General features: G+C 36.9%; 1 protein-coding gene and 1 non-coding gene across 2 annotated transcripts in view; one reads left to right on the forward strand and one right to left on the reverse strand.

Moving 5' to 3' along the window:
- Nucleotides 1-18,151, reverse strand: part of CSTF3 (cleavage stimulation factor subunit 3) — a 71,770-nt gene extending 53,619 nt beyond the window's left edge. Inside the window, exons 1-3 of the mRNA XM_045825590.1 lie at nucleotides 17,950-18,151; nucleotides 2,486-2,587; nucleotides 2,270-2,365 (exon numbers count right to left, since the gene is read on the reverse strand). Of these exons, the coding sequence (XP_045681546.1) occupies nucleotides 2,270-2,365; nucleotides 2,486-2,587; nucleotides 17,950-17,976 (225 nt within the window). The 5' untranslated portion in view covers nucleotides 17,977-18,151. The remainder of the gene's footprint in view (nucleotides 1-2,269; nucleotides 2,366-2,485; nucleotides 2,588-17,949) is intronic.
- A 3,600-nt stretch (nucleotides 18,152-21,751) lies between these two features.
- Nucleotides 21,752-21,858, forward strand: LOC123810242. The gene has a single exon (XR_006784206.1). It is a non-coding gene; the product is annotated as a U6 spliceosomal RNA (small nuclear RNA).
- Nucleotides 21,859-26,062: the final 4,204 nt, after the last annotated feature.

Below are 26,062 nucleotides of genomic sequence, written 5' to 3' on the forward strand. Positions count from 1 at the left end.
TTCTTGAGAGTGCATACAGGATGTTATGCAAACATGGTTAGTACTACCTTTGATGTAACGACATTCTTATTACTTTAGATTTTAATGTATTATGATAGGTTATGTGCCTTCACCACAAATACTAAAGCCCACATTGGCTGATATGGCCAAAGAAAATTTTAGCCTCTCACAGGCTAAACAAAGTACAAAATGTGAAAATTTAAAATATAGAGTAAATCAGGAAAGAGAAAAACACAGCTCAGGACATGCATTTCTGAAATCAAGATTCAATTTAACATCTCAACTCCTAAACCAGAAATACAAATTTTACAAAATACACATTTTCTTTAGCACTTTTTCTCAAAAGATGTTTTATACATACATACATACATACCTACATGCATATTTGTGTGTATGTGTCTAAAATAACTGCAAACACTACCAACTCAATAAATCAAGCAATGGCTAGCAGCTCTAAAAGTCTGATACTAAGACAACTTTCAGCTCCTTGAAATAACATCTTGTCTTAGAATTCTTATTAAAATGAAGTCATATTTTCAATTAGGAAATAGGGAAAACAGACTTGCTGTGTTTATAGAGAATGGAGTATCTAATTGCCAATTTCAGTTTAACTTATGCTATGATAAAACACATTAATAATAGCTCAATATTTGAGAAACTTCAGGAAATTTCTAAAACTCAGAAAGTACTACGTCATTATACAAAAACTATTATATACCAATGACATTCATTTCTCATGAGTTTGTGTATAAGCTGTGTTTGTAAAGTCAAACTGGAATGCAGACCAAGTACAGGTGATTCAGGTTCCTTGCTTTCAGTATTATAAAGCAGCACTGGCTTCAGCATACTTCAGACAGACCTATTCACTCACCTGGTGAATTTCGTGCCGGCCTACTCTGATGATTAAATATATTAAGGAAAGAAATGGCCCCAAAGGATAAGTGATAAAACCGTCAGGATATGGTCCTCAGCCAAAAACACAACCAGACTCCACATAAGGTACAACCTCTCTCACACAACATTCAAACACACATACCACATATACAACCACATACAAAATATTTCACACACACACACACACAAAAATGTTCCTGCTACTGTCCAGTAATTCTTCCCCTCCTAAAGTAATACAATACAAACTATACCACAAATGCAATGAGTACACTGTAGCCTCCACTTAAAGCTGCCGTTGGTTGAGTCCGCTCTGAGGCGCACATCACAGGTAACAACACTGTGTTGTGCTGAAGTCTGTTCAGTATTGCTGATGACTAGAGCCCTTTGAATAGGTCCAAAACAGACCCACGTATCATCAAATTTCAGCTACTATGGAAAATATGATGAGGCTGCAGTGTACTTGATTATGTTGAGAATTTATATTACAAAATTAATATTCAAAATAAGAGTATTTCATTAAGTTATAAGAAATAGATATCATTTGCAGCTTAATGTGTATCAGTTATTCTCATCTCATCCCTTCCAGCCCATTAATTTATAACCTGAAAAATGATTACTTGGTGCCAATTGTTATCAACATATTAACGCTTTATTATCATCTTGACTAACTCCAGTCTTCAAAAATGAACATTACCTTCTAATCATAATTAAGAATTTTTACTCTTTAAAATAAACATGCCTGACTTCACGTATCAAGACAGAAAACAATTTTTTAAAGTATGGTATAAATTATGATTACATAAAGTCACATTAGCTTATTACTGTATAATGTAAACTTTCTCCTACAGAAAAAATTTCTCTAAATTACTGAAGTGCTCACATTTATTGACAAACCATGTATTTTCACAAAATTAAAATCTGAAATAACTATTCTTCTAAATGTTTCATTTCACCAGGCATTCAAAATAACCTACGAAACTAAGTCAACATTTCAGTATTTGCTTATAATACCAGTAGTTCATATTTTTGTAAGCAGGAATAAAAAGAAAAATGAGTTCTAAATAAATGACACAGGAGGCAATAAATTGACACATGACAAGTAAATAAAAGGCTAAAGCACTCCAATACCATTGAAACTGTTTTAATGTTGTTGCAACCGCAAAATGCAACAATCATCAGCTTGTAAAGACCCAAATTTCAAAAATTCATTTTAATTACTCCTTTAAACCTATTTTACAAAATAAAGGCAAGAGACATTTTAAATCCTCCTTGTCTGAGCTGTGCTATCTATGTTCCTAACTTGTTTTTACCACTATAGTGTATGCTACAATTCCCATCAGATGCTATATAAGAAAAATAAAAAAAAAATATTAACCTCTGCTTCAATGTACAGTTTCCAGAATCTGCCAGAACTGGGGAACTGGGCAACAAGGCGTTCATAAGTCTTCCGTGCTTTGTCTATAGGTTGATTCTAAAATTGAAAACCAATAAACAGCATTTACAATGTTAGGATTATGAGAATATTTACTGTAGAACCAAGTAGTGTGACTGGACCCATATAGAAGGAAATGTAATCCTATTATCACTAAACCTGTGCCTCTCGAATGAGAATGCTCCAAGCGTCAAGGTCATATGGATTCTCTTCTAATTTCTTTTCTGCTTTCTTCACCTTCTCTGGGACATACTCAGCTGCCTGGGGAGAGAAAGCAACAAACTGAAGTTACCATTTTTTAAAAATCTCATGCCTAATTTAATTCAGGCACATTATCACAATACAAAGCATGAAAATGTCCTCTTATAAGAGAGGCCTGCATTTTCTGTAATCTATATGTTAAGTCAACTAGACAAAAGCAAAATCAAGTTATCACATACTTTTAAAAGACTGTTAAAAAGACATTTTAAAATGTAATTAAACCCATCTTTTACATTAAATATTACAGAACAGCAGTTCTCAAACCTAATGGTCTCAGGACCCTTTTTCTATTCTGAAAAATTAGTGATTATGTCAAAAAGCTTTTGTTTATGTGGTCTATTTCAATATTTACCATATTAGAAACTGAAAGCTGGATTTGTACATCTGTAAGAGGTTAAAAATGAAAAAAGGCTAATAATGCCTTAAATTTATTAAAACAATTTAAACTCACAAATCCTCTAAAAATCTTAGGAACCCAGAGTCCCAAGACCAACTTTGAGAAACACTGCTATAGCACAATCATCCTGAGCCACAAGAGAAAGTATAAAATGACATGAAAATTTTATTTTGATGTAAACGTTTTTAAAACATGACTCACAAATTTTATATACATCATAATAAAAACTATAAAATAAATCTGCAATAAAAGAGATTTAAAAGATTGTACTAAAATGTTTAGTGGTCATGTGGGTGATAGATGATGGAGGTACGTGACTCCCCTCCCCCCTTCTTTTAGTATTTTCTAAATCCTTTAATAAGTAGTTTTATTTTTTTCCAAAGATTTTATTTATTATTAGAAAGAAGGGAAGAGAGGGAGAAAGAGAGGGAGAGAAATACAGGTGTAAGAGAGAAACACTGATCAGTTGCCTCTTGCACACACCCCAACCAGGGACAGAACCCACAACCCAGGCCTGTGTGCTGACCAGGAATCAAACCAGAGACCTTCGCTTTGAAGGACAATGCCTAAACAATGAGCTACACTGGCCAGGGCTGGAAATATAATTTTAAAAGTAGCTAATATGTGATGCAGGAACAAGTGATGCACGAACAAACAAATGTCATTGGTAATACTACTGCTACCACAAAAAGAAAGTGGTACACAGTAAGTCAAATAAATGTTAATTTATACAAAGTTTTGTGTTTCCTTTTTGCAAGACTTCTGGAAATCTGTAATAGGTTGCTACACAATAATATTCAAGAGGAGATAGTTTAATGAAGGACTATTGGCCCCACCCACATCTTAAAACATAAAATGGCACAATAAAACAGTTTGGTAATGGTTACAAACTAGTTAGGATGGTTCAGAAAGAGAATATACAGAAAATTAGCAAATAATAAAGGTGATATTTCAAATAAGAATGGTAGATGATCCAAAGTAATGTTAGAATATAACTATTGTCATCTATTAGAATAACTGCAAAGTTGGTAGAAAAGGGGGTTAAATGGTGATGGAAGATTTGATCAGGGTGGTAAACACACAATACAATATACAGACGAAACCTATATAATTTTATTAACGAATGTCACCGCAATGAAGTCAATTAAAAAAAAAAGGACAACTGTGAAGTCAACTGTGTTAAAATAAAGTTGAATTTCTATTTTACCCTTTCTACCAAAGTAAAACTCAGGTAGCTCAAGGACTTAAACATTAAAAACAAAAAGGAAAAAACATACTAAAATTTAGCTCTGCATGGAAAATGCTCTTCTTCCAGAATCTTTTGAAAAAAAGGGAACTTAATTCATGAAGTTTAAATTTGTGTAGAAAAACCCACAATCAAAGTCAAAAGACAAACTTAAAAAAAAATCCTTAACACACTGGCAAAGTACTAAAATTAATATATAAGTTCAGTCAATAAAAGACCAGCAACTTAAAAACAAAACAAAACTGAAGTACTCAAAACAGTTCCCAGAAAAAAGGTAGAAACAAACATTAAACAGTTGACAGAAATATAATTCATAAAACAGATCAAAAGTGTTTCATAATTAACACTACACTGTATTTATGTGGAAACGTTCGCACATTGTTGGCAGGGCAAGTAGTAATGCTGATCAAAACTTAACATGAACCTGAGTTCTACTTCTGGCAAAGTATCCTACTAGGCCATTTATTATTGCATAACACTAGAAATAATTTAAATAACCATGGATGAAAATTTTTAATAAATATTATAATAAAATTTGTAGTCTCAGTAAAAAAGCCCAGGTCTATAGTTAGCCACATGGGCTTTAGAAAAAAAGTGGGGGTCAACTGGGGACACACACACACACACAAATACATTCATTTACTTTACTCTGTATACTCTTCTGGTGTTTGAATTTCTGCTCTTTACCTGAGAAATATCTGCTCAGTGCCTACAGTATGTGCTAGACACTGTTGAAGAGCACTTGGGATACAATAGAACAGACTTCTTTCTAAAGGGTTTACTTCTTAAAAATCTTCAAAAATATTTTAAATATCCCTGACTAGTTCAGTGGGTTGAGTGTGGTCATCCATTTCTGTCAGGGCACATGCCTGGGTTGCAGGCCAGATCCCTAGCTGGGGGTGAGTAATAGGCAACTGATTGACGTTTCTCCTGCACATCGATGTTTCTCTCCCTCTTTCCCCCTCCCTTCCTCATCTCTAAAAATAAATAAAATCTTGTATGACATTTAATCAGGAACTAAAAACATCTAATCTATACATGCACTGCTTTAGTCAAAGTTAATGATTAGTATTTCAAAGCAGTCTAATGGGAGAGCAAATCACTCCAGATCCACTTGCTGAAAATTAACCTACCAAACTAGATAATGTATACTACAGTCTGTAAAAGAACAGAGAAAATTCATAAGACTGCATCTAATAATTGATTAACATAATCGCAGCAAGAAGTGTAAATATCTCCTTACTAAAATGAAGCCAGCCTTTACTTTAGTGATTCTTAGCCCTGGGAGCACATCGGAATCAACTGGGGAAAACTGGATTTAAAGATGTGCAAGGCCCTACAATGATCAATTAAACCAGAATCATAATCTGATTTATGGGACTGGAAGATCACTATTTAAAAAAAAACAACAACAACACACACACACACACACACACACACACACACACACACAAAAACCTCCAGGTTGTTCTCCGTACAGCCTCAGCTGAAAACCATGGCTTTCCAGGAGGGCTCCCTAGCCTTCCTTGGTGCCACAGTACCTTCCAGTTAAATTCTATGTGAAGCCAGCCTATCGACCCTTTCTCAGAATAATATTCTTAAATACACAAACTATGAGGGACTTCAAAAGAAACCAATTTTATTGAAATATCTTTAAAACAAGGTTTTATATACTAATAGATACTTAACACATTAACAAGATCCAGTGGCAAGTCTAGTGATGAGTGCAACATTATGACGAATGTTCCAATCACAGCGGTAGCTAACACTAGTGTGGTTTCTTGCCTGTCTTCATGACTAAAGAAAAGGCTCAATTTGAGATAAGAGATTTGTGAAAATTAAAGAGTTCTATTTTCCCCATGCAAGTTCATGTAACCCCCCAAATTCTATCTAGACATCTGGGGGAAGGGGTTACTATGGACTAAGGACCCCGCAAAGGATGTTGGAGATCAGATGTAAGAAACATTTGTCAGGCATTAATCATCACTTGTTAAGTAACTAGTAACCCCATTTCATAATAAGAAATATAATTAAATTACATGAAACTGCCCAAAGTCCAGTTAGAAGGTAACAGAACCACAGCTCAGCACTTCAGAATCTGTTACATCCCTAGATATTTTTCTTTGGCCAAAGATGTTTAATGTTCATAAAGTTATCTATACAGATAATTCTTAATCAAGTACATTAATTAACAATGGAAGCTAACCAAAATGACCAAGAGTATACTCTGCTCATTATGGACACATTTAACTATCACAATAAAAAGTCCTCCATTCTCACAGGTATGAACCAGGTGGGTAGCCATCAACACATCTTTGTTTTCTTGCCTGGTTACCATATTTCTACAGAGCAAAGGAAAATTAAAAACTCAACAGTTCTGCTAGTATCCGCAAGGAACCTACACCTCCTGAAGGAGTGGAGTTGTATTATTATTTCTTGAATCAGATGACATCAGAGGACTACGTCACTTTAAGAAAACTTCTGGCAAATTTCCAGTGCCTATTTACAGTGGAATGAGTTCAGAACTCTGCTTACTATAGAAAAGAACAGCTGTCCCATGCTTAATTGTCCCAGAACTCATTATAAGAAACTCTACTGAAATCTAGTGTTTGCCTTTAGAATAAACTATAATCACATTACCTTATTTTTTTAAAAAATAAACTATAATCCCATTATCATTTTGGGGGTTAATTTTTAGAGAAAGAGAGACAGACATCAGTTTGTTGTTCCACTTGTTTATGCATACACTGGTTGATTCTTGTATGTGTCCTGACTGGGGATGGAACCCGCAACCTTCACAGTGTATGGGGATGACGATCTAACCAAGTGACCTAGCCAGCCAGAGCCTATTTTATTTTACATTTACTGAATTATTGGGGTGATATTGGTTAATAAAATGATATGCGTTTCAGGTATACAATTCTTAAATACATCATCTTCATACTATATTGTGTGTTCATCTCCCAAAATCAAGTCAACAATATGTCACTTTAAGGAGTTAGAGGTGGTCAGAGTCAAAAACTAGTCCTAATAGATTTCTAAGGATTCAGTGTCCTTTCTTGAGAGTACTCTTGAGAAGATGTTTGTTTTCTTTCCTCTTAGGTCTTTACAAAGCACATTTTCTTTACGTTTTCTGGCTTTCTTAAGGATACCTGTTGTAAATGAAATCTCTGTCCTGTACCTATTCTGAAATTTGTCATGAGAAAAAGAGGTCTTTATTTTTTTCTTAACATATTCTCTTTTCTGTTCCTTCTATTGTTGCTGACTTGATACACTGTTTCCTGAAGCACAGGATCTCCTGAGGCCATGGTGAAAACCATTCTCAGTTCACAAGACATACATGATAGTAAGACTTGAAACTTAAGTGTTTCTGCATTAGAAAGATCTTTGCAGGTACTTCACTAAATTCCTGTAATAGGGCATTTATATAAAGTGACATATCTGGCAAATAAACGTGAGAACATAATTGTAAGAAGGAAAAACAAAAAACAGAAAACAAAAAAAAATCACATCAGGACCATACAGGATCTTAACAGAAATTGTAAAGGACAAGTGGCTGACTTTTTGTTCCTGTTTATTTTATTTCTCCGTTTATTTTTACAAACCAAAGCTCTCTTTCATAAAGATTTTTCAAAACTACAAGTACTGCAATCAAGCTTATGCAACTGTAAATACTTGCCTTTACAGCTCTTACGCATGCAAAACTGTTATTTGTATGGGTGTAGTGGGGGGAGCTACTGTTCTCACTTCACCGGTTTTAAGACTTAATTTTTTTTTTAATTTACAGAGAGAGACAGAAACACTGATTTGTTGCTCCATTTATTTATGCACTCACTGGTTTCTTCTTATATGGGAAACAAACTGGGAACAAGGCTCTAACCAATTGAACTACCTGGCCAGGGTTCATTATCACTCTAGGTATGAATAGGAAGAGGGGGCCACAAATCAAATGAGCAGAACAAAAACCGGACTGGTTTCCAAGGTATGCATGTTACCAATGGTATTAGGACTTTGGGAATTTCTTTGATTTGTACAATTTTAAAAACCAGAAAAATAATACAACTGTATGGAGTATAGAGCGACATATCAATATATACAACTTCAATGGTTACAAAAATCAGAAAAAAGTATGAATTTGAAAATGTGTTTTTGTATAAGGAGAATATATTACTGAATAACTCTCCAGCACCTCTTCTGTGAATTATTTTCCTAGTAGTGTATTGCTAAGAAATGAACTACTTTAGTTCCTTCTTTGTTAACAACACATGCACAACTAGCTAAAAGTATGGAGGTTGAGGAAACCCACTGGATGTCTGACCTTTTAAAATGTCTTATTTATGGCTTTATTGAGACATAACACATACTCACAATTCACCTGTTTAAGTACACAATTCAATGGCTTTTAGTATATTCAGAAGTGTGTAACCATCACCAAATTTTAAAACATTTTATCAACCCCCAAAAGACATCTGCACTCATTAAGTCATTCCCATGTCCCAATTCCCTAGCCCTAGGCAACCACCAATCTACTTTTGTCTCCATAGATGTGCAGGTATTTCATGATTTTAAATGATATCCATGTTCTTTTGTTTCTGTCTTTCACTTTTTAAGTTTTCAAGGTTCATGTTTGATCACATATTAGCACTTTCTATTACCAAAAATATTTCATTGTATTGGACATATTAGTTTATTAATGAACACTGGATTAAGTTTTTAGGTGTTGATCTGTGTTGGGGTTTTTTTTGAACCTTAGGTATATACCCAGAAGTGAAATTGCTAAGTCATATGGTAATTCTATGTTTTATATTTTGAAGAACTGTCAGATTGTTTTCCAAAGCAATTGAACCATTTTACATTCCCATCAGTATTATGAGGGTTCCAATTTCTCCACCTATTCACCAACACTTGTTTTTCCCCCAAATCCTCACCCCAGGATATGCTCATTGATTTGAGAGAGGAAGGAGGAAGAGAGAAAGGGATGAAGGGTAGGAGAGAAAAACATGGATCCTTGCTGTTGCCATAAGACCCCAACTGGGGATTCAACCTGCAACCTTTTGTTGGTTTTCGAGATGATACTCCAACCAACTAAGCAACCTGGTCAGGCATACCTATCTGTTTGATGATTATAACCATCCTTGTGGGTGTGAAATGGTATCTTATTATGGTTTTGATCTACATTTCCCTGATCCTTATAAAGTTCAGCATTTTCTCATTGGCCCTGTGTCTATTTTTGGAGAAATGTCCATTTCTTTGCCCATTTTTACCTGGGTTATCTTAACCTAACCTTTTGTTATGAGAAGCTAACTCAGCAAAATTGAACTTAAGACATGGGCCTCACAGGCCCAATGAAACATTTCAACAATTTTCAAAATTTTTTTGTAAATTTCCTTGCACTCTTAAATACTGAGAAGACAAAGAGTTTTTTTAAAATGTGGGTTATTTCCATCAAAATATATTAAAAATTAAAATAATAATTTAATTCATTTTAAAAGGAAGTCATACTTATTTCCCAAAACAAAAAATAATTGAAAACAATAGCACTGCTTTACATTTTGGGGTGATTCCTTATTGTCTGGCTGAATTGAAGACATTATCTGCTTCTGCTTCCAATCTATTGCAATATATTGTTTTGGAAGATATGACTACACTAGTTATGCATTTGGAGAAAGGAAAAGCATTTTTAATAGCCATTTCATATAACTGTGGAATGTGTTATATAGACCCTGGAAAACTATGAGTCAAGCTTTATTGAAAGTGCAAACCACTTTCTATATGGCAACTCACTTATTATTAGGAAGTTGTTAACTGGGGGAGGGAGAAAGATGACAAACTAGTAAATTTGTGATAAAAATAATAATCTTTTTTTTCTTCCCATTCCCACTAGGGAAGTAAAACTTGGACAGAAGAAAAGATAATCCTTGTTCTCTGGTTACCTATTTTTGTGGTAAATGGGGAGGCTGTTAGGCTAGACATCATACAAAAATTAATTTAAAATAAAGGTCAGTGGAAGTTTAACCCAAGTGGTGTGTGTCGTAAGTATGAGATGGGAGGGGGTAATGGTAAAGGATTTAAACCCATAAAGCTCTTAACCATAACCAAAACAGAGGCAAAAATGAGTTTCATACCTGGTTTTATGAGTATCTTCCACTGTTAAGGGTAATGACTAACTATAGTAGAGGGAAGAAAATCAGTAAAATATTATCTTAAAAGGCTAACCATCCTCAAATACTCTGTAATTTTTTCTCCACTTATTTTATCAAGAAATGTATTCGAGAAGAAAAAAAGTAAAAAATAAACTATACAAAAAAAGAAAATAAAAAGAGAACAAAAAAGAAAAACAAAAGACAAAAAAAGAAAAAAATGTATTCAAAAACAACTTTTAAGGTCCAGGAATCATCAATCCCTAAGTACCTTATTTTGCCATGCATAATGCACACTTTTTTGCCCAAAATTTTTAGGGAACAATAAAGATACATATTATACATGGACATAAAATGATTACATACCACGGGCTATAATAATCCCATGTATGATGGGCACATTACACACAGGAGTGCTTTATGAACAGCAAAATACATTAAGTAGTTTGCGGGCTTTCATTTACATAAAAATCACCTGTGGTGCTCATTCCAAATGACTATTATGAGTCTGCCTCACTTACAGAATCTGTTATAGTATGTCTCAAAATTGGGGTGTAGACACCTATATTCTTATAAAGCAACTAAGTGATTATGATGCAATGGACCATGGATTCCATGTTGAAAACCACTACCTAATCTATCTATTCTGTAAATAAATCTTTTCCAAATGTTGTTTCCTTAACAAAAATCCAGTGTCACCAGGCCTAAGTTTTTTTTGTTTTTGTTTTTGTTTTTTTGCTAAAGCATTAAGGAAAACTGTATATGAATATACATTTGAAGTCTCTCTTGATAAACATTTTTCAAAATTAAAAGTAGACCAAGGTAGCACTCTGCAAGAGCATGTTCAAGTACAGTCCTGAGCCAATTTATATGCAGAGAAGAAAGCACTTTATGTGACTAGTGATGTTGGAACTTGATGCCAGTTTAGTCCTGTGTTGTTTAACCAGTCTGTTATGAGCCAGAGTATGTACCAGGCATATCATCCCTTCCACCCTTCCAAAAACTAAAACTCTACTAAACATGTAAACAATCCAAAAACTTAGGGAAAAAAATAAGCTAAAGGTTATTGGTCCAAATAATTATTATATTTGCTTATTAAATTTGCTTGTTGATCCCCTAGGAAACAAATATTTACGAAGTACAAATAAAAACTTTAATCTTTTATCCCTGGCTGGTGTGGCTCAGCGGATCAAGTGCCAGTCTGTGAACCAAAAGGTTGCCAGTTGATTCCCAGTCAGGGCAAATGCCTGGGTTGTGGGCAAGGCCCCTAGTTGGGGGCATGATAGAGGCAACCAACCAATCAACTGATCGATCAATGTTTCTCTTGCATATCAGTTTCTCTTCCTCTTTTTCCCTCCCTTCCCCTCTCTCTAAAAATAAATAAATAAAATCTTTAAAAAATAAAATTTTAATACTTTAGAATTTTAAAAAATGTGACTTCTTTAGACCAAGAGTAGCCAAGCTATTAACTCACTAGATAAATTAAGTGAAACATCAGAAAAACATCAATTAGGACGATTTGCCATTCTGGATTTATTCAACATTTCCTGATGATAAAATATCCATTAATCTAAAAGTAATTTAAACATTTGCCCAGCCCAAATCCCCTTTTAGATTAGTTCTCACATCATTACCAACTTATAGCAAAACAAAAAGACTCAAATTTACAGCTGGGTCTTGTCTAAAGAGAAATAAATGTAGGGACAATGGCAGAAGAGTTTAAAATTATGAATTGTTAGCCCTGGCTGGCGTAGCTCAGTGGATTGAGCGCGGGCTGCGAACCAAAGTGTCGCAGGTTCGATTCCCAGTCAGGGTACATGCCTGGGTTGCAGGCCACGGCCCCCCGCAACCCCACACTGATGTTTCTCTCTCCCTCCCTTCCCTCTCTAAAAAATAAATAAATAAATAAATAATAAAATAAAATAAAATCTTTAAAACAAAAACAACAAAAAAACTATGAATTGTTTTTGGCAACTGTCCACTTAATAAGTACAAACATCTGACTATAGATTTTGCTGTCCCAGAAGGTCTATCCAGGATGTCAACTGCTGTATTTCCTGAACCTCCTATGACTCTAATGTTAAAGAATGCAATCTCTCATAACAGTACTTCTCTGCTGCACCTCTAAGGAAAACCAATAGTTCTACAAACACAGATCAATCTCAGAAATAATCATTCCCAAAATATTCTGTGTAGTCCAGTTTCCTTAATAAACATTAACAATAAAGACCAAAACAAATTTGCCTGCCCAAAACTGTTATACTAAATATTTTAAAAACAGGCAGGGGAAAAGTAGAAAAGGCTATTACAGAAATATTTCATTCTTAAAAACAAAAATAATTGAGCCCAAAGAAAGCATGATCTAACATACATACTTGGCCCTTTCTGTCTCTCTTCCTTGCATCCACAAACACTCACAACTTGCCTTTAAAATTGTTTGGGACTCCTCCTAATTGCTAGTAAGTATGAATAACTACCCAACAAAATAAACCAGGCTTCAGATTTCAGTATTGTTGGTATTTCATCTTTCTTTCCTCTTTAAGTGTAACAACGCACTTTTCATATTTTCTGTATCTTTACAAATTTATTTTTCACCAAAGACATAACAATGATTTACAGCCTCAAATTCCCCTTTTAAGAACTAATGGCAATTTATCTGTGCTTCTTCAAGTCATGGCATTTTTCCAAAGCGAGAATCATTTTGTTTCTATTTTAGCCTTTCCTAATTTTCAGATAGGCTATATAGACTGTTTAAAAAGTGAAGCCTTTTTTTTTTTTTTTTAAAGATCTTCACTTTTGGGGGGTAAAGATTTTATTTACTTATTTTTAGAGAGAAGAGAAGGGAGGAAGAAAGGGAGGGAGAGAAACATCAATGTGTGGTTGCCTCTCGTGTGTCCCCCAATGGGGACCTGGCCTGCAATACATAGGCATGTGCCCTGACTGGGAATCAAACCAGTGACCCTTTGCTTCACAGGGCCATGCTCAATCCACTGAGTTACACCAGCCAGGGCTAAAAAGTGAAGTCTTATTTCTAAAAAGATAGGAATGTAGACACATTTTAGGGAATTGAAGGTTCTTATGAATTGACTTGGCCCAACCCATTTCTCTCCCTCTTCTCATCCAACAAAATTTTAGAAACCACCCAACTCTTATGTCCCAATTATTTTGTTTTGTATTAATTATTTATGCACTTGTTTACGTAAACCATTAAGTTATTTGAGAATTTGTAACATATCACATATAGCATTGGTTCAAATTCATCCATTTATTTACAGAACACCTTTAAGTATGAAACAGTATTTCCTAGGTTTTTAAGATGCAACAATAAATAAATAAAGCAGCACCTTCCACCCAAGCTAAAACCCAGTGGAGGAACTCTACCCCACTAAATGCTATAGGGAATATTGCACAAGGTAAACCAGGGATAAAAAAGAATGTGATCAAAAGCCGAATCGAGCAGTTAAAAATAAAATCTACAAGATAAAAATACAGCCATAATTCCCTATAGGAGCCAGTTTTGTTTGTTTTTTTGGTTTTTGTTTTTGTTTTAGCAAGAGGGGAAACCTATATGCACACACTTATGTCACTACTAAACTAGCAAAATAGTACACATGAAGCTCCAAAAGAATACCCACAAACACTGCAAAGTAATTTACATCACTCTAGAAATGCAAAATGGAACATCCTTACAAGAGAAAAAAATTTCTAAAATAACAAACTAAGCAAACAAGAAGAGACAGAATCATGGATATGGAGAACGTTTTGATGGTTGTCAGATGGGAGAGGGTTGTGAGGGAATTAAGAAGTACAAATAGGTAGTTACAGAATAGCCATGGGGATATAAGCTACAGTACAGGAAATGGAGTAGCCAAAGAACTTATATGCAAGAATGACCCATGGGCATGAACAATGGTGTGGGAACTCCCTAAGGGAGTTGGGGGTGATTGATGGAGGGGAGCAAAGGAGGAAAAAAATTAGGATAACTGCAGTAGCATAATCAAAAAATATGATTAAAACAAAGAGTAAAAATTTACAATAGGCCCTGACCAGGTAGCTCAGCTGGTGAGAGCATCCTCCCATGATATACCAAGGTTGCTGGTTCCTTCCCCAGTCAGAGCACATACAAGAATCAACCAAAGAATAAAACACATAAATAAGTGGAAAAACAAATAGATGTTTCTCTTTCTAAAAATCAGTAAGTAAAAAAAATACTTAAATTTTACAATAAACCTTAGCAGTGACTTTTGTTGTCATTACTCTTTTGAAGGGCATAAATCCAGAGTTTCAGGACCAAGAAATGACCATCCATATTTTTGAGTAACAAATTAAAAATATTGGGTTTATTCAGCAAATACTTTTAAGTTTCAATGCTAAAAAGCTAAAAGAAACCTACACTTTGTACCTTGCAGTATTCTTTGTCCCATCCCTGGCATCTTTCCAAAGCAAATCCATGATTCAGAGTGGATTTTATTTTTATTCTTCTGCCCTTTTAGTTTTTTTTCTTGTCTGTCATTTCAGGCACTCCTGTTCCTCCAAATTTTCACTGACAGTTGTCTTATACATAATAAAGCAAGCTAGCTGATTCATAATTTTAATGTCATCACTCTTTAAGGCATCTTTTAATTACCATTTCAATAAAAGGTGAATAATACAGTATCTGGAATTTGCTTTAACGGGTATGGGAAAAACACTGAAAAGTATGGTGAAAACAAGATTTGCCATGAGTTGAAACTCTATGACAGAAACATTATACATTATACTGGTTTTTTTGGGGGGGAATGTTTGAAAGGTATCATTAAAAAGTTAAAAGATAATATGAAGATGACTCCTTATTGGTAATCAGATGTCAATAAATGCTTTTAGATTAATAGAAAAAAGACATAGGAACCACCATAAAAATTGGGACGAGGTGAGTGTCCAAAAGAAAAACGGCTTATAAATGATTTTAACACACGAAGTACACAGAAATCCATGTCTACAGTCTCAGTCTTTGAAAAGGAGAAAAAAAAAGAGGATACTTGACAGAAAAATATGAGCCAGTGGGTAGAGGCAGAATATAAGAATTTTTTTAAAACCACCACTTGCGACCTCCAGTGTAATAAATTTATTCAAAGATTATCAATTCACAAATAACTAGGTAAAAGGCTACTGAACACAGTATTAACCCACAGATGGCCCTGGCTGGTGTGGCTCAGTGGATTATGGCCTAGCCTATGAACCAAAAGGTCACCAGTTCAATTCCAGTCAGGGCAGGTGCCTGGGTTGTGAGCCAAGTCCCCAGTTGGGAGCTCACAAGAGGCAACTGATCAATGGTTTCTGTCTCACATGGATGTTTCTCTCCCTGTTTCTCCCTCCCTTCCCTTCTCTAAAAATAAAATCTTCAAACAAAACAAAACACCACAGATAACTAACTAAAAGGGAAAATAATCTTTTACAAAGAACAGAGACACAGCATTATCACCCTCAACAAGTAATCAAACTTAAACATCACTAACAGTGGAACTACCTAGCATAAAGTAACTTTAAACATAATGTTATAAAGTATTCTATCCAAAAATAACCTAAATATTATCAAAGTTCTGAGGTTAGGTTTCAGGAAACTTGTCAAAAGAAGAGACAAGTTAAGTGATACTGTATCCCAGAAAATGAGAAAACTGTCCTGTAGCTTCAAGTAGACAATATCCTAGGGGATGAAATATCAGGGGACTCTTCAAAAGACAATCAAACAATGTACTGGAAACTGAGATTAGATTCTGATACAAAAACAAAAACTCAAACTCTACGAATCACATTCTCGGGACAAAAATTTGAATGCGGAGTGGATTTTAGAAATGATACGGCATTAATTTTCTTAGGTGGGAAAACGGCATGATGGTTATATAAGGGCATTGATACTGAATTACATGGGGCTGATGCTGAATAATGAGAATGCTTAAATCTGTGTCCACTGATTTTCAAATAAATATGTAGGGGAGATGAAACACATATGGCAAAATGTTTACCAATTGTTGATTCTAAGTAAAAGAACTGTACTGCCAGTGATACTGCACTTTTAGCCTTTCTGTGTTCTAAACGTTGCACAATAAAACTTTTGCATGGGATTTTTTTCCTGTGAGTTTTCACCAACATTTCTCCCATTTAAAACGCCACAGTTCTGATAAATTTAAGCATTAACAATGAACTTGGGCCTTGGCAGCCTTGCCTCAGTGGATTGAGTGCCAACCTGCGAACCTTTTTCCGCAGGTTCAATTCCAGGTCTAGGCACATGCCTGGGTTGCGGGTCAGGTCCCCAGCTGGGGTCCCTCAAGATGCACCCACACATTGATGTTTTTTTCCCTCTTTCTCCTCTCTCTAAAAATAAGTAAAATGTTAAAAGAAAAAAATGAATGAATTTGGGAAACTTTCAATAAAACTTCTGTATTATTACTCTTAACTTCCAGATAACACACAAAAAAGAGGGTGCAGAAAAAGGGTAGATGCACATATACTAATTTTAAGACTTTGATTTCTTGGGCATCATATAAAATGTAAACACTGACAAGATTTCAGGACTGAAATCAGTCGACAGCAACAAAATTCAGCTACCCAATCCTTCCCGACGTAGTGAAATTTAGTTACCTAGACTACCTCCACGTTATAAGGTGAGGACTTGGAAACCAAAAATCTAAGTGCATTTCGTTGCTATGGCAATGGGAAATTTCAGGAAATTGAGACTGCAGGCTAGCTAGCCTCCATTTTAAAAACTATTTACCTAAACATACCAAAACTTATATCGAAAAAGAAACTAATACCTTTTATAAAATATCAATTTCATCTTTCAAACTAAAACTTAAACACTATACCACAAAATTCTGAAGAGCAAAAAAATCATTTATCTAAAATTGTGAATTTTGAAATATTTAAACGTCACTTATGTCCAATATTAAACTAGAGGCTTTTATTTACAGGGACCGAAATTTACAGGGCTTCTCATTTCCTATATATCAAATTTTGCATTTGACTCGCTGTAAAACGAAAATGAAATGTAAACAGAAGAAAGAAGAAAGCCACAAAATTCCTAACGTAATCTTACCCAGCAAAAGCACTCTCTACTCCCAGTCTATTTCCTTTATTCACTCTAGCAATAATCTATTACCCCAAATTAGTATAATCTCAAATTATTTCTCAAGCTAGTAACCTACTTCTGGGTTCAATATATATCGGAGAAGGGATAGAGGAAATATTGCCTACTTTTTTAAAAACAGCGAGTATATGTTTAAACAATCAATTCCTAACCACCCTAACATCAAAAAGATAGCAAAAGCATCCAATCGGAGTAGTTTCATGAACCTAAACTGGACGAAGCAGCTTCCAGGGTTACTGTCTAAATCAAATGTGTTGATATTAACGCCTCAAACACAAGCCAAAAAATGACTTTAAATCTCAGGTCCTGCTCCCCATTCCCCCAATTTTTCTGTACCAGGTCCTCCGGGTTCACTAGACCCCTGAGCCCTTCCTCAAGCGAACATGGCTGGAGAGCCAGGACGAACAGAAACGTGAAAAGAGGTCGCCACGAGGCCCCACCACTCTCCTTCCTCACCTGCTCCGTGGCTGCGTCTCCTGACATGGTCTCAGGTAATTAGAACGTGCAAACTGGCCCGTGATGTGAAGCTAGAAAAGAAAAATTAAACTAAAAACCACCCCCACACCAATAAAGTTACCCCCTGCCCGGCGGAGCCAGACCGCCAACACGAATCGCCACCGCCCACTCAGATATGAATTAAAATGGCTGCGCCCCTGCCGGTGGAGGAGAGAGGTGTGGCTTCTGCATTAACTTCCGGGGCAGTGGGCGGGGCTACGCTCACGACAGGCTGGTTACTCTGCTGCGCAGATGCAGAGAAACTAGAGGAAGGGTCATTGCCTTCGATGACGTCACAGCTCTGGGCTGGAGAGACTGTTGCTGATCTGGTTGCTACCGGTTAGGAGGCGGGAAACTTTTGCTTGAATGCTCGCGCGGCTATTGGAATTTAATTGTCAAATTCTGGATCCCGGTTCTTCACCTTTGAAGCCTGACTGCCATTCATTTAAGTTCAGTCTCAGTGGCCATCTTAGGGAGCAATGCTAACTGTTAAATGCCTTCTATAGTTTGGAGGTAAGGAAATTGTCTGTTGAGGTTTTCTGTGGTCTCAGCTAATGCTTTTTACGCTTCTTGGGGATGAGAGGGACAGATCAAGCACATGTTAATTTATACCGTCACCATTCACTATTGTGTCTAAGGTTTTAAAGTCAGTAAGGCCCAGATATTATGCTCAGCATCTCACCATGGTTTCTTGTCTGCAAAATGGATATATAGCTCCCGGGCTGTGGAGCCAGACCGCATTCTTTTGAATCCTGACTCCATCTCTCAGTAGATGGGTAGCATTGGACAATTTAATTTCTCCTTGCCTCAGTTTCCTTGCCTATAGACAGGAATAACCACAGTGTACCTGCAATTTTAATAAGTTGTACGTGAAAAAGTGCTCAGAACAGTACCTGGCTTGGTCTGAAAATAAGTGAGAGCTAGTCTTCTCAAACTTTTTCCATTCAAGGATCATCATGTCTCCTTACACCCTCCTTGCCTATAGTGGTCTAACCCCAGATGAAGTAAACTATTCCAACTTTTCCATCCATACACTTCTGTCCCACCTTTGCCCATGTTTTTGCCTTGGCCTTTGCACAGCCTGAATTACCCTTCCAAGTAATCAGACAGATGAGCAAAAGATTTATATTAACAGATGTATATTGCACCATCCAACAACAGAGTACTAGTTAAATATAATCCATGGCATCTCTACAGTGGAATGTCATGTAGCCAATAAAGACAGAAAACATCCATCATATTGTTCGGTGAAAAAGCAGAATATAAAAATTGTGTACATTAAATGGGATGTACAGTATAATATACAGTACCTAGATTGTGTCATGTATTTTTTTCTCTTTGTCTGTTTTCTAAGTAGGAGCTAATGTAAGAACCTATTCTTTAAGAATAGTATTCACACCTGGCTGATTGCTTACTTGGTCAGAGTATCATCCCGGTACCCTAAGGTTGTGGGTTGGATCTCCAGTCAAGGCACATACAAGAATCGACCAGTTAATGCATAAATACGTGGAACAACAAAGTGATCTCTCTCTCTCTCTCTCCCCCCATCTCTCTAAAATCAATTTTTAAAAAAGAATAATATTCACATTCTACTGTTCAAAGTTTAACTCAAATGCCATTTTTTTCTATATTTTTAATGAAAAACTTTAAAGAATTAAAAGTTCAAAGAATAATACAATGAATACCTGTATAACCACACCTTGATCCAGTGACTAACATTTTGGCATGTTTCTTTATATGTATGTATTTACATATATGGTTTGATTTTTTGCAAGATAATTTGGAAGTAGAAGAATCTGGGCCCAGCGTGACTTGGTGTCTCTGGCTTCAGTTCTCTCATGTGGTTGTAGCTAAGCTGATGACTGAGTCTGAAGTCTCATCCTAAAACCAGACAAAAGATTTGCTTTCAAGCTCACTCATATGGGCCTCTGTTCCTCGGGACTATTAGATTGAGGGCCTCATTTTATTTTTTTTTTTAATTATTTTATTTTTTTGCTGACTGTTGGCCAGAGTCCTCCTTCCATTTCTTTTCACGTGAACTTTGCAGGACTGCCTTAACAGTGTGGCAGGTGGCCCTCCCCAGAATGAGCAGTCCAAGAAAGAGAGAGAGGATATCCAGCACAAAAACCACTGACTTTTATAACCTAATCTTAGAAGTGACATCCCATCACTTGCACCATATTTGATTCATCAGAAGCTGGCCGATAAATGCACTCAAGAGATGAGGAATACACAAGGGTGTGAAAGCAAATAAATGGAGGTCATTAAGGGTCACATTAGAGGCTAGGTATCTTAGCACTTGGCCAGATACAATGCCAAGTTCTCATGGATATTAGCTGTAGTAAAGACTCGCTTTCCAAGTGGATTGAATCCAATGGGTACTTTTGATTGAATTAAAAAGCAATCCAAATTTTGTTTTAACAATCACTTGAAATGTGTAAAACAACACTAAAGTTTGGAAATTTATCCTGTATTATAGTAGTTTAGAAAGTATCGATTACATTCCTTTCATTGACTTCCACATCATTTTAATGCTGAAAATAATTCTGATACTAAAACTGTACGATGTCGGTACTTTATAACTAACCCAAAAGCCAATTTTACTTATGAAGAAAATTGGAGAATCCAAAAGCAAAATCAAATTAAAAACAGTACAGAGCTTAGCCTTGGTCAGTGTGGCTCAGTTGGGTGGAGCGTCGTCTTGTAAACCCAAAGATTACAGATTCGATTCTGGATTAGGGCACATGCCCACATTGCGGGTTCAGTTCCTGGTTGGGGCACATACTAGAGGCCACCAATCAATACTTCTCTGTCACTCTTTCTCCCTCCCTCCCTGCCCCGCCTCTAAAATCAATGAGCATCTCCTTGGGCAAGCATAAAAAAAAAAGCAGGGCTTAAAAAGAAAATACAAAATACAGGACAGTTAGATTTATCCATAAAGGTGGGTTAACAACTACATGTCATATGAACAATTTTAAAAAGTAAAATTTATCATTTAATATTTATTAAAAAGCATTTGATAAAATCCCATGCATGTTTATGATTTAAGGAAAGGAAACTCTCTCACTGGTAATGGAAACTTCCCTATCTGTTAAATATATTTTCCAGAAATCTACAGCAGATCATTTTAAATTATAGTAATGGTCACTTTCAGTTCTGCTGCTATGCTGCACTAGAGATACCAGCTAATGTGAAATGAAATAAAACATTGGAAAGTAAGATAAATCTGTTAATGATTTCAAACAATATTTTCTACATAGAAAATACAAGTAAATCAATTGACAAACTATTAGAAATAATAATAAAATCTAGTAAGGTGGTCAAATAAAAGATTAAAAAACTTTTTTTTATAGAGGGGAAGGGAGGGAGAAAGAGAGGGAGAAAAACATCAACATGTGGCTGCCCCTCATGTGCCCCTTTTTGGGGACCTGGCCTGCAATCCAGGCATGTGCCCTAACTGGGAATCAAACCAGTGACCCTTTAGTTCACAGATTAGTGCTCAATCCACTGAGCCACACCAGCCAGAGCAAAAGATCAACTATTAAAAATTACTAGTTTCTGCCCTAGCTGGTGTGGCTCAGTGGATTGAATGCGGGCTGCGAACCAAAGAGTTGATGGTTCAATTCCCAGTCAGGGCACATGGCCTGGGTTGTGGGCCAGGTCCCCAGTAGGGGGCACTCAAGAGGCAACCACACGTTAATGTTTCTCTCCCTCTCTTTCTCCTTCCCCTCCCTTCTCTAAAAAATATAAATAAATAAATGCAGTGCTTGCTTCGGCAGCACACTTACTAAAATTGGAACAATACAGAGAAGATTAGCATGGCCCCTGTGCAAGGATGACATGCAAATTTGTGAAGCGTTCCATGTTTTTAGGGTTTACAGGAACAAGTATAAAGAACACATGGACAAAAACTAGGGGGGTAGAAATGGGAGGGAGGTGAGGAGGGATGGGTGGGTAGGCTGGGATGGGAGTAAAGGACAGAAAACTACTTGAACAACAATTAAAATTTAAATAAATAAATAAATACAGTCTTAAAAAATTACTAGTTTCCTATACTCCAGCAGTAATGGATAGACAAATGTCATAAATGAAAAGATATGCACACAATAGCAATAAACAACATAAAACATCAGAAGCTGCTCTTGTTCTGGTCACCTGTGACCTTCCAGTTGCCAAATGCAGTGGTCGGTAGTCAATTCTCTTCATTTTATTTGCTCTACCAGCAATTAGAAAACTAACCATTCCCTTCTTTTGGAAACATTTTTGTTACTTGACATCCAGAATAAAAGTTTTTTGATTTTGTCACTATGTCATTGGCTACAGTTTACCTACATGTACATGTATATATGTGTATGTATGTTTTAGCCAACTTCACTCACAAGACAAATACTATTGATATGTATATTGTAGTATTTTATTACTGAGCTTTTGCTACTTGCAATGTTTCCATGAATCCCCCAGGTGGCAGACAAATACAATTTCCACTGATTGAACAAATTTAGTTAACATTACTTCCTTATTGTAAATGATTAGAATTACTAATCAGAATTCTAAAGTCCAGGCATACCATGTGATTAAGGAACTAACTTTTTACAACTCACACACCAATGTTATTAGAAACAAATGACAATGATTAAATTGCTGAGCAATCATTGTAATTAGGTACTCTGATAAATATATATTCCACCTGACCCAACATTCTAACTACTTAGAAATGTATCTGCTGCCTATGAATGCCAATATTGGTTCTTAGTTTGGAATCTGAAAAACTCTTTAGTGTCACTGATAATAAAGCAAAAGCTCTGTTAACCAATTGATTGGATTTTTAAAAATTCTTTGAAGTTTTCTATAGTTATTTCTAACTTTAAATTCATGTTAATTAAAATGCTCATGAAAGAATGAGTGTATGTTGTACTTGATATAATATGCCCACGTGCTATAAATACATTAAACATACCCAACCTCCTGACCCTCACAGCTGTATTTTCCTAATGTTTCAGCCTGCCTTGTATATTTTGACCTTTTCAGCAAGAGGCTTAATAGGTGCATGACAACAGCTATATAGGGGTGGGCAAATATTTTAAAAGCTGTACAAGAAAGGCACAAATATATCTGTGGTTTAATTTTTTAAAGTATATTTAACACTCCCAAGCAATAAATTTTCCATGTACATTGTGAAACTACCTGGGGTGACTATTGACTCATTATGAACTAGAATGTTAATTAAACACATCTTTTACACATTTCTTACAATTTAATTTGACTCTACTGCTTGAGTTGAAAAGGACTTTAAAAGAAAAAAAAACAACAACAACTAGGCGCTGGCTGGTGCAGCTTGGTAGTTTGGGTGCTGGCCCAGGAAGCAGGGGGTTGCTGGTTTGATTCCCGGTTAGGTGCATGCCTAGGTTGCAGGGTAGGTGGTGTGTGGGAGGGATCCACACATTGATGTTTCTCTCCCTCTCTTTTCTCTCCCTTCCCCTCTAAAAACAAGTAAATAAACTTTTTTTTTTTAAGTAAAAAAATACCTAGAATAAGTCAGTTAAAAAATACCTGGGCATTGTTAAATTATATTCATTGTTGTAAATATTTTTAAGACTTCTGATCAAGATGGAGGCATAGGTAAACATGGCTTGTGTTGTTGCATACTCCCATCAAAATTACAACTTAACTATAGAAAAACTATCACTCAGAACCATCAGAAATCAAGTTGAATGGAAGTCTGACAACTACGGAATTAAAGACACCACATCCATCCATACTGGTAGGAGGGCCAGAGACGTGGAAAGGACTAGTCCCACATACACGTCCAGTGGATAAAAATTTGGGAGGGATGTATCAGGAGCAAGGAGTCCCAGCCCCACACCAAGGTGCCCAGCCCAGGGTACCAGTGTCAGGAAGATAAGTCCCCATAACTTCTGACTGCAAAACCCAACATGGATTGAGTCCGTGGAAGAAACTGCTGGAGTCTCAAGCAGTTCCCCTTAAACCCACACGTGGACTTACTTAGACTCACTCCCTCTGAGCTCCAGCACCAGCAGGGTAGCAGCTTGAAAGGCCCTAGTGGCTTACAGGAAGGAACTGAAGTGTCTGGCATCAAGGGGAAAACTAGGGGACAGCTTTCTCCATCACAGAAAGGTGGACAGAGACCATTGTCTATTTTCTGAACCCTCCCTCCAACATAGCCTCAGATCTTAGAGATCAGTGCCATATCTGAGACTCCCATCAACCTGAAGAACACTGGTTGCCTTGCCCTGGAAGTCCCCTAAGACTCTGTCCCACCCAACTTATGGGCCCACCCAAACTATTAACAGTGACTAGTCCTGGCTCATGGTTCACAACTTCCTAAATCCTCTCAAACAACAGCCCAGCCTCAGTGAGCTCCCAGGCCCCATGCCTGTTGCTAAGTGGTCCCAGGCCCTGCGCTACCAGCAGCCAGCCTAGGTTCATAGTTTGGCTTTGCCTGGGAATGTCCAAGCCCAACAGAAGTAGCAGCCAACTCAGATTGCTTCATAGCTCAGGCAAAACACAGATGTGCGCTGACCTCAACCAGCACCACCTGGGAAACCCCAGCACCTACTCACCTAGTGGACAGCTACAGACCATGTCACAGCACCACTACTCTGTCCCTGCACAGCTGATCCTTCATGGAGGATGGAGGTTGGTGGTCAGTGGTCACAGCCAGTTGTTGCAGCACACTGGCCTGGGTAAATTCCTCCCATTGGCCTGCCAATAGCAATCAAGCCTTAACTACAAGAGGAGGGTGTATTTAACCCACACAAAGTGCACACCTCCAGTACCCAGCTTAGGCGATAGGGGAGGCCGTGCCACTGAATTCTATGGGACACCTTGATGTGTGGGTCACCGGCCAGCAGTGTGCACGGAACACTGCGGATGGCTCATCAAAATGCGAGAAAAAACAGGCACAGAGACAGACTAGTTTCTGTGGACAAGTAGGGACGGGATGGCCACCCCCTCTAGTGGGGAGGGGGAAGATGTCCAAACCTGCTTTTAGTGGGCTCATTTTGCATAATAATTCAGGTAAAGCACATTACTCATTACAAGAAAGTAAGGAACAATAGATAACAAGGAACTCTGCGGGTCTATTTTGAATCAGGGTCAGAGCTGTAAGACTTTTAAGGAACAAACTAACTTCCTCCTTGGACCCTTCTCATTCAACTGAGAGCATTCTAAACAAAGAAGGTTTCACAGTAATTTACATGTTCTTTCTTAGGCCTGATCACCCAGGGAATCCGCCCTTTTCAGCACAGAGCTGCACCACCCTGTCATTGTTTCAGGCTTAGGTGGATCAAGGCAACCAAGAGATAAGGAGATTTTCTCCCAGACTGTGAGGACTCAGGCTATGTCAAAGCCGAGGAGCAAGGGTCCATCACCCCCTTTTGCTGTAGCCCCCAAAGTCCTTCTTTTGGGGGCCTCCCACGTGATCATGCCTGTCTTAGGTCGTTCCCCACTTGGGGAATCTTACCCGTCTTTGGCTAACTGACCAAGCTTTGGGGTTCAGTTATGAATGAAGCAGCAGAAGCAGCGCTCCTGCCAGGGAGATAAACTTTTGTCTCCTTGCTGGCTTACAGTTCCAAGGGTGTTCCCTTAGCCTTAGCCTAGGTGGGGATTACAGCTTCTGATACCAGGCAGGGCGGTTCCCAACAACACCTACTACATTAGGCCACACTACCAGGACAGGCAGTTATAGCAGCTCTACCTAATACCTAGAAACAAACACAGGGAGGCTGCATAAAGGAGGTTACAAAGAAAGAGCTCAAATGAAAGAACAGATCAGAACTCCTGAAAAAGAACTAAACAAAATGGAGAAAAGCAATCTTTCAGATGCAGAGTTCAAAACACTGGTTATAAGAATGCTCAAGGAACTTAGTGAGGACCTCGAAGGCATAAAAAAGATCCAGTCAGAAATGAAGGATACACTAATTAAAATCAAGGACAATTTGCAGGGAAACAACAGTAAAGTGGATGAGGCTGAGAAAGCGTAAGCAGCCTCTGGGACAAACTTAAGCTTTCCAACATTTGCATCATGGGGGTGCCAGAATGAGAAGAGAAAGAG

The sequence above is a fragment of the Phyllostomus hastatus genome, unplaced genomic scaffold (genome assembly GCF_019186645.2).
Source record: "Phyllostomus hastatus isolate PE091 unplaced genomic scaffold, TTU_PhHast_1.1 phas_scaffold_585, whole genome shotgun sequence".
Classification (NCBI taxonomy): Eukaryota; Metazoa; Chordata; class Mammalia; order Chiroptera; family Phyllostomidae; genus Phyllostomus; species Phyllostomus hastatus.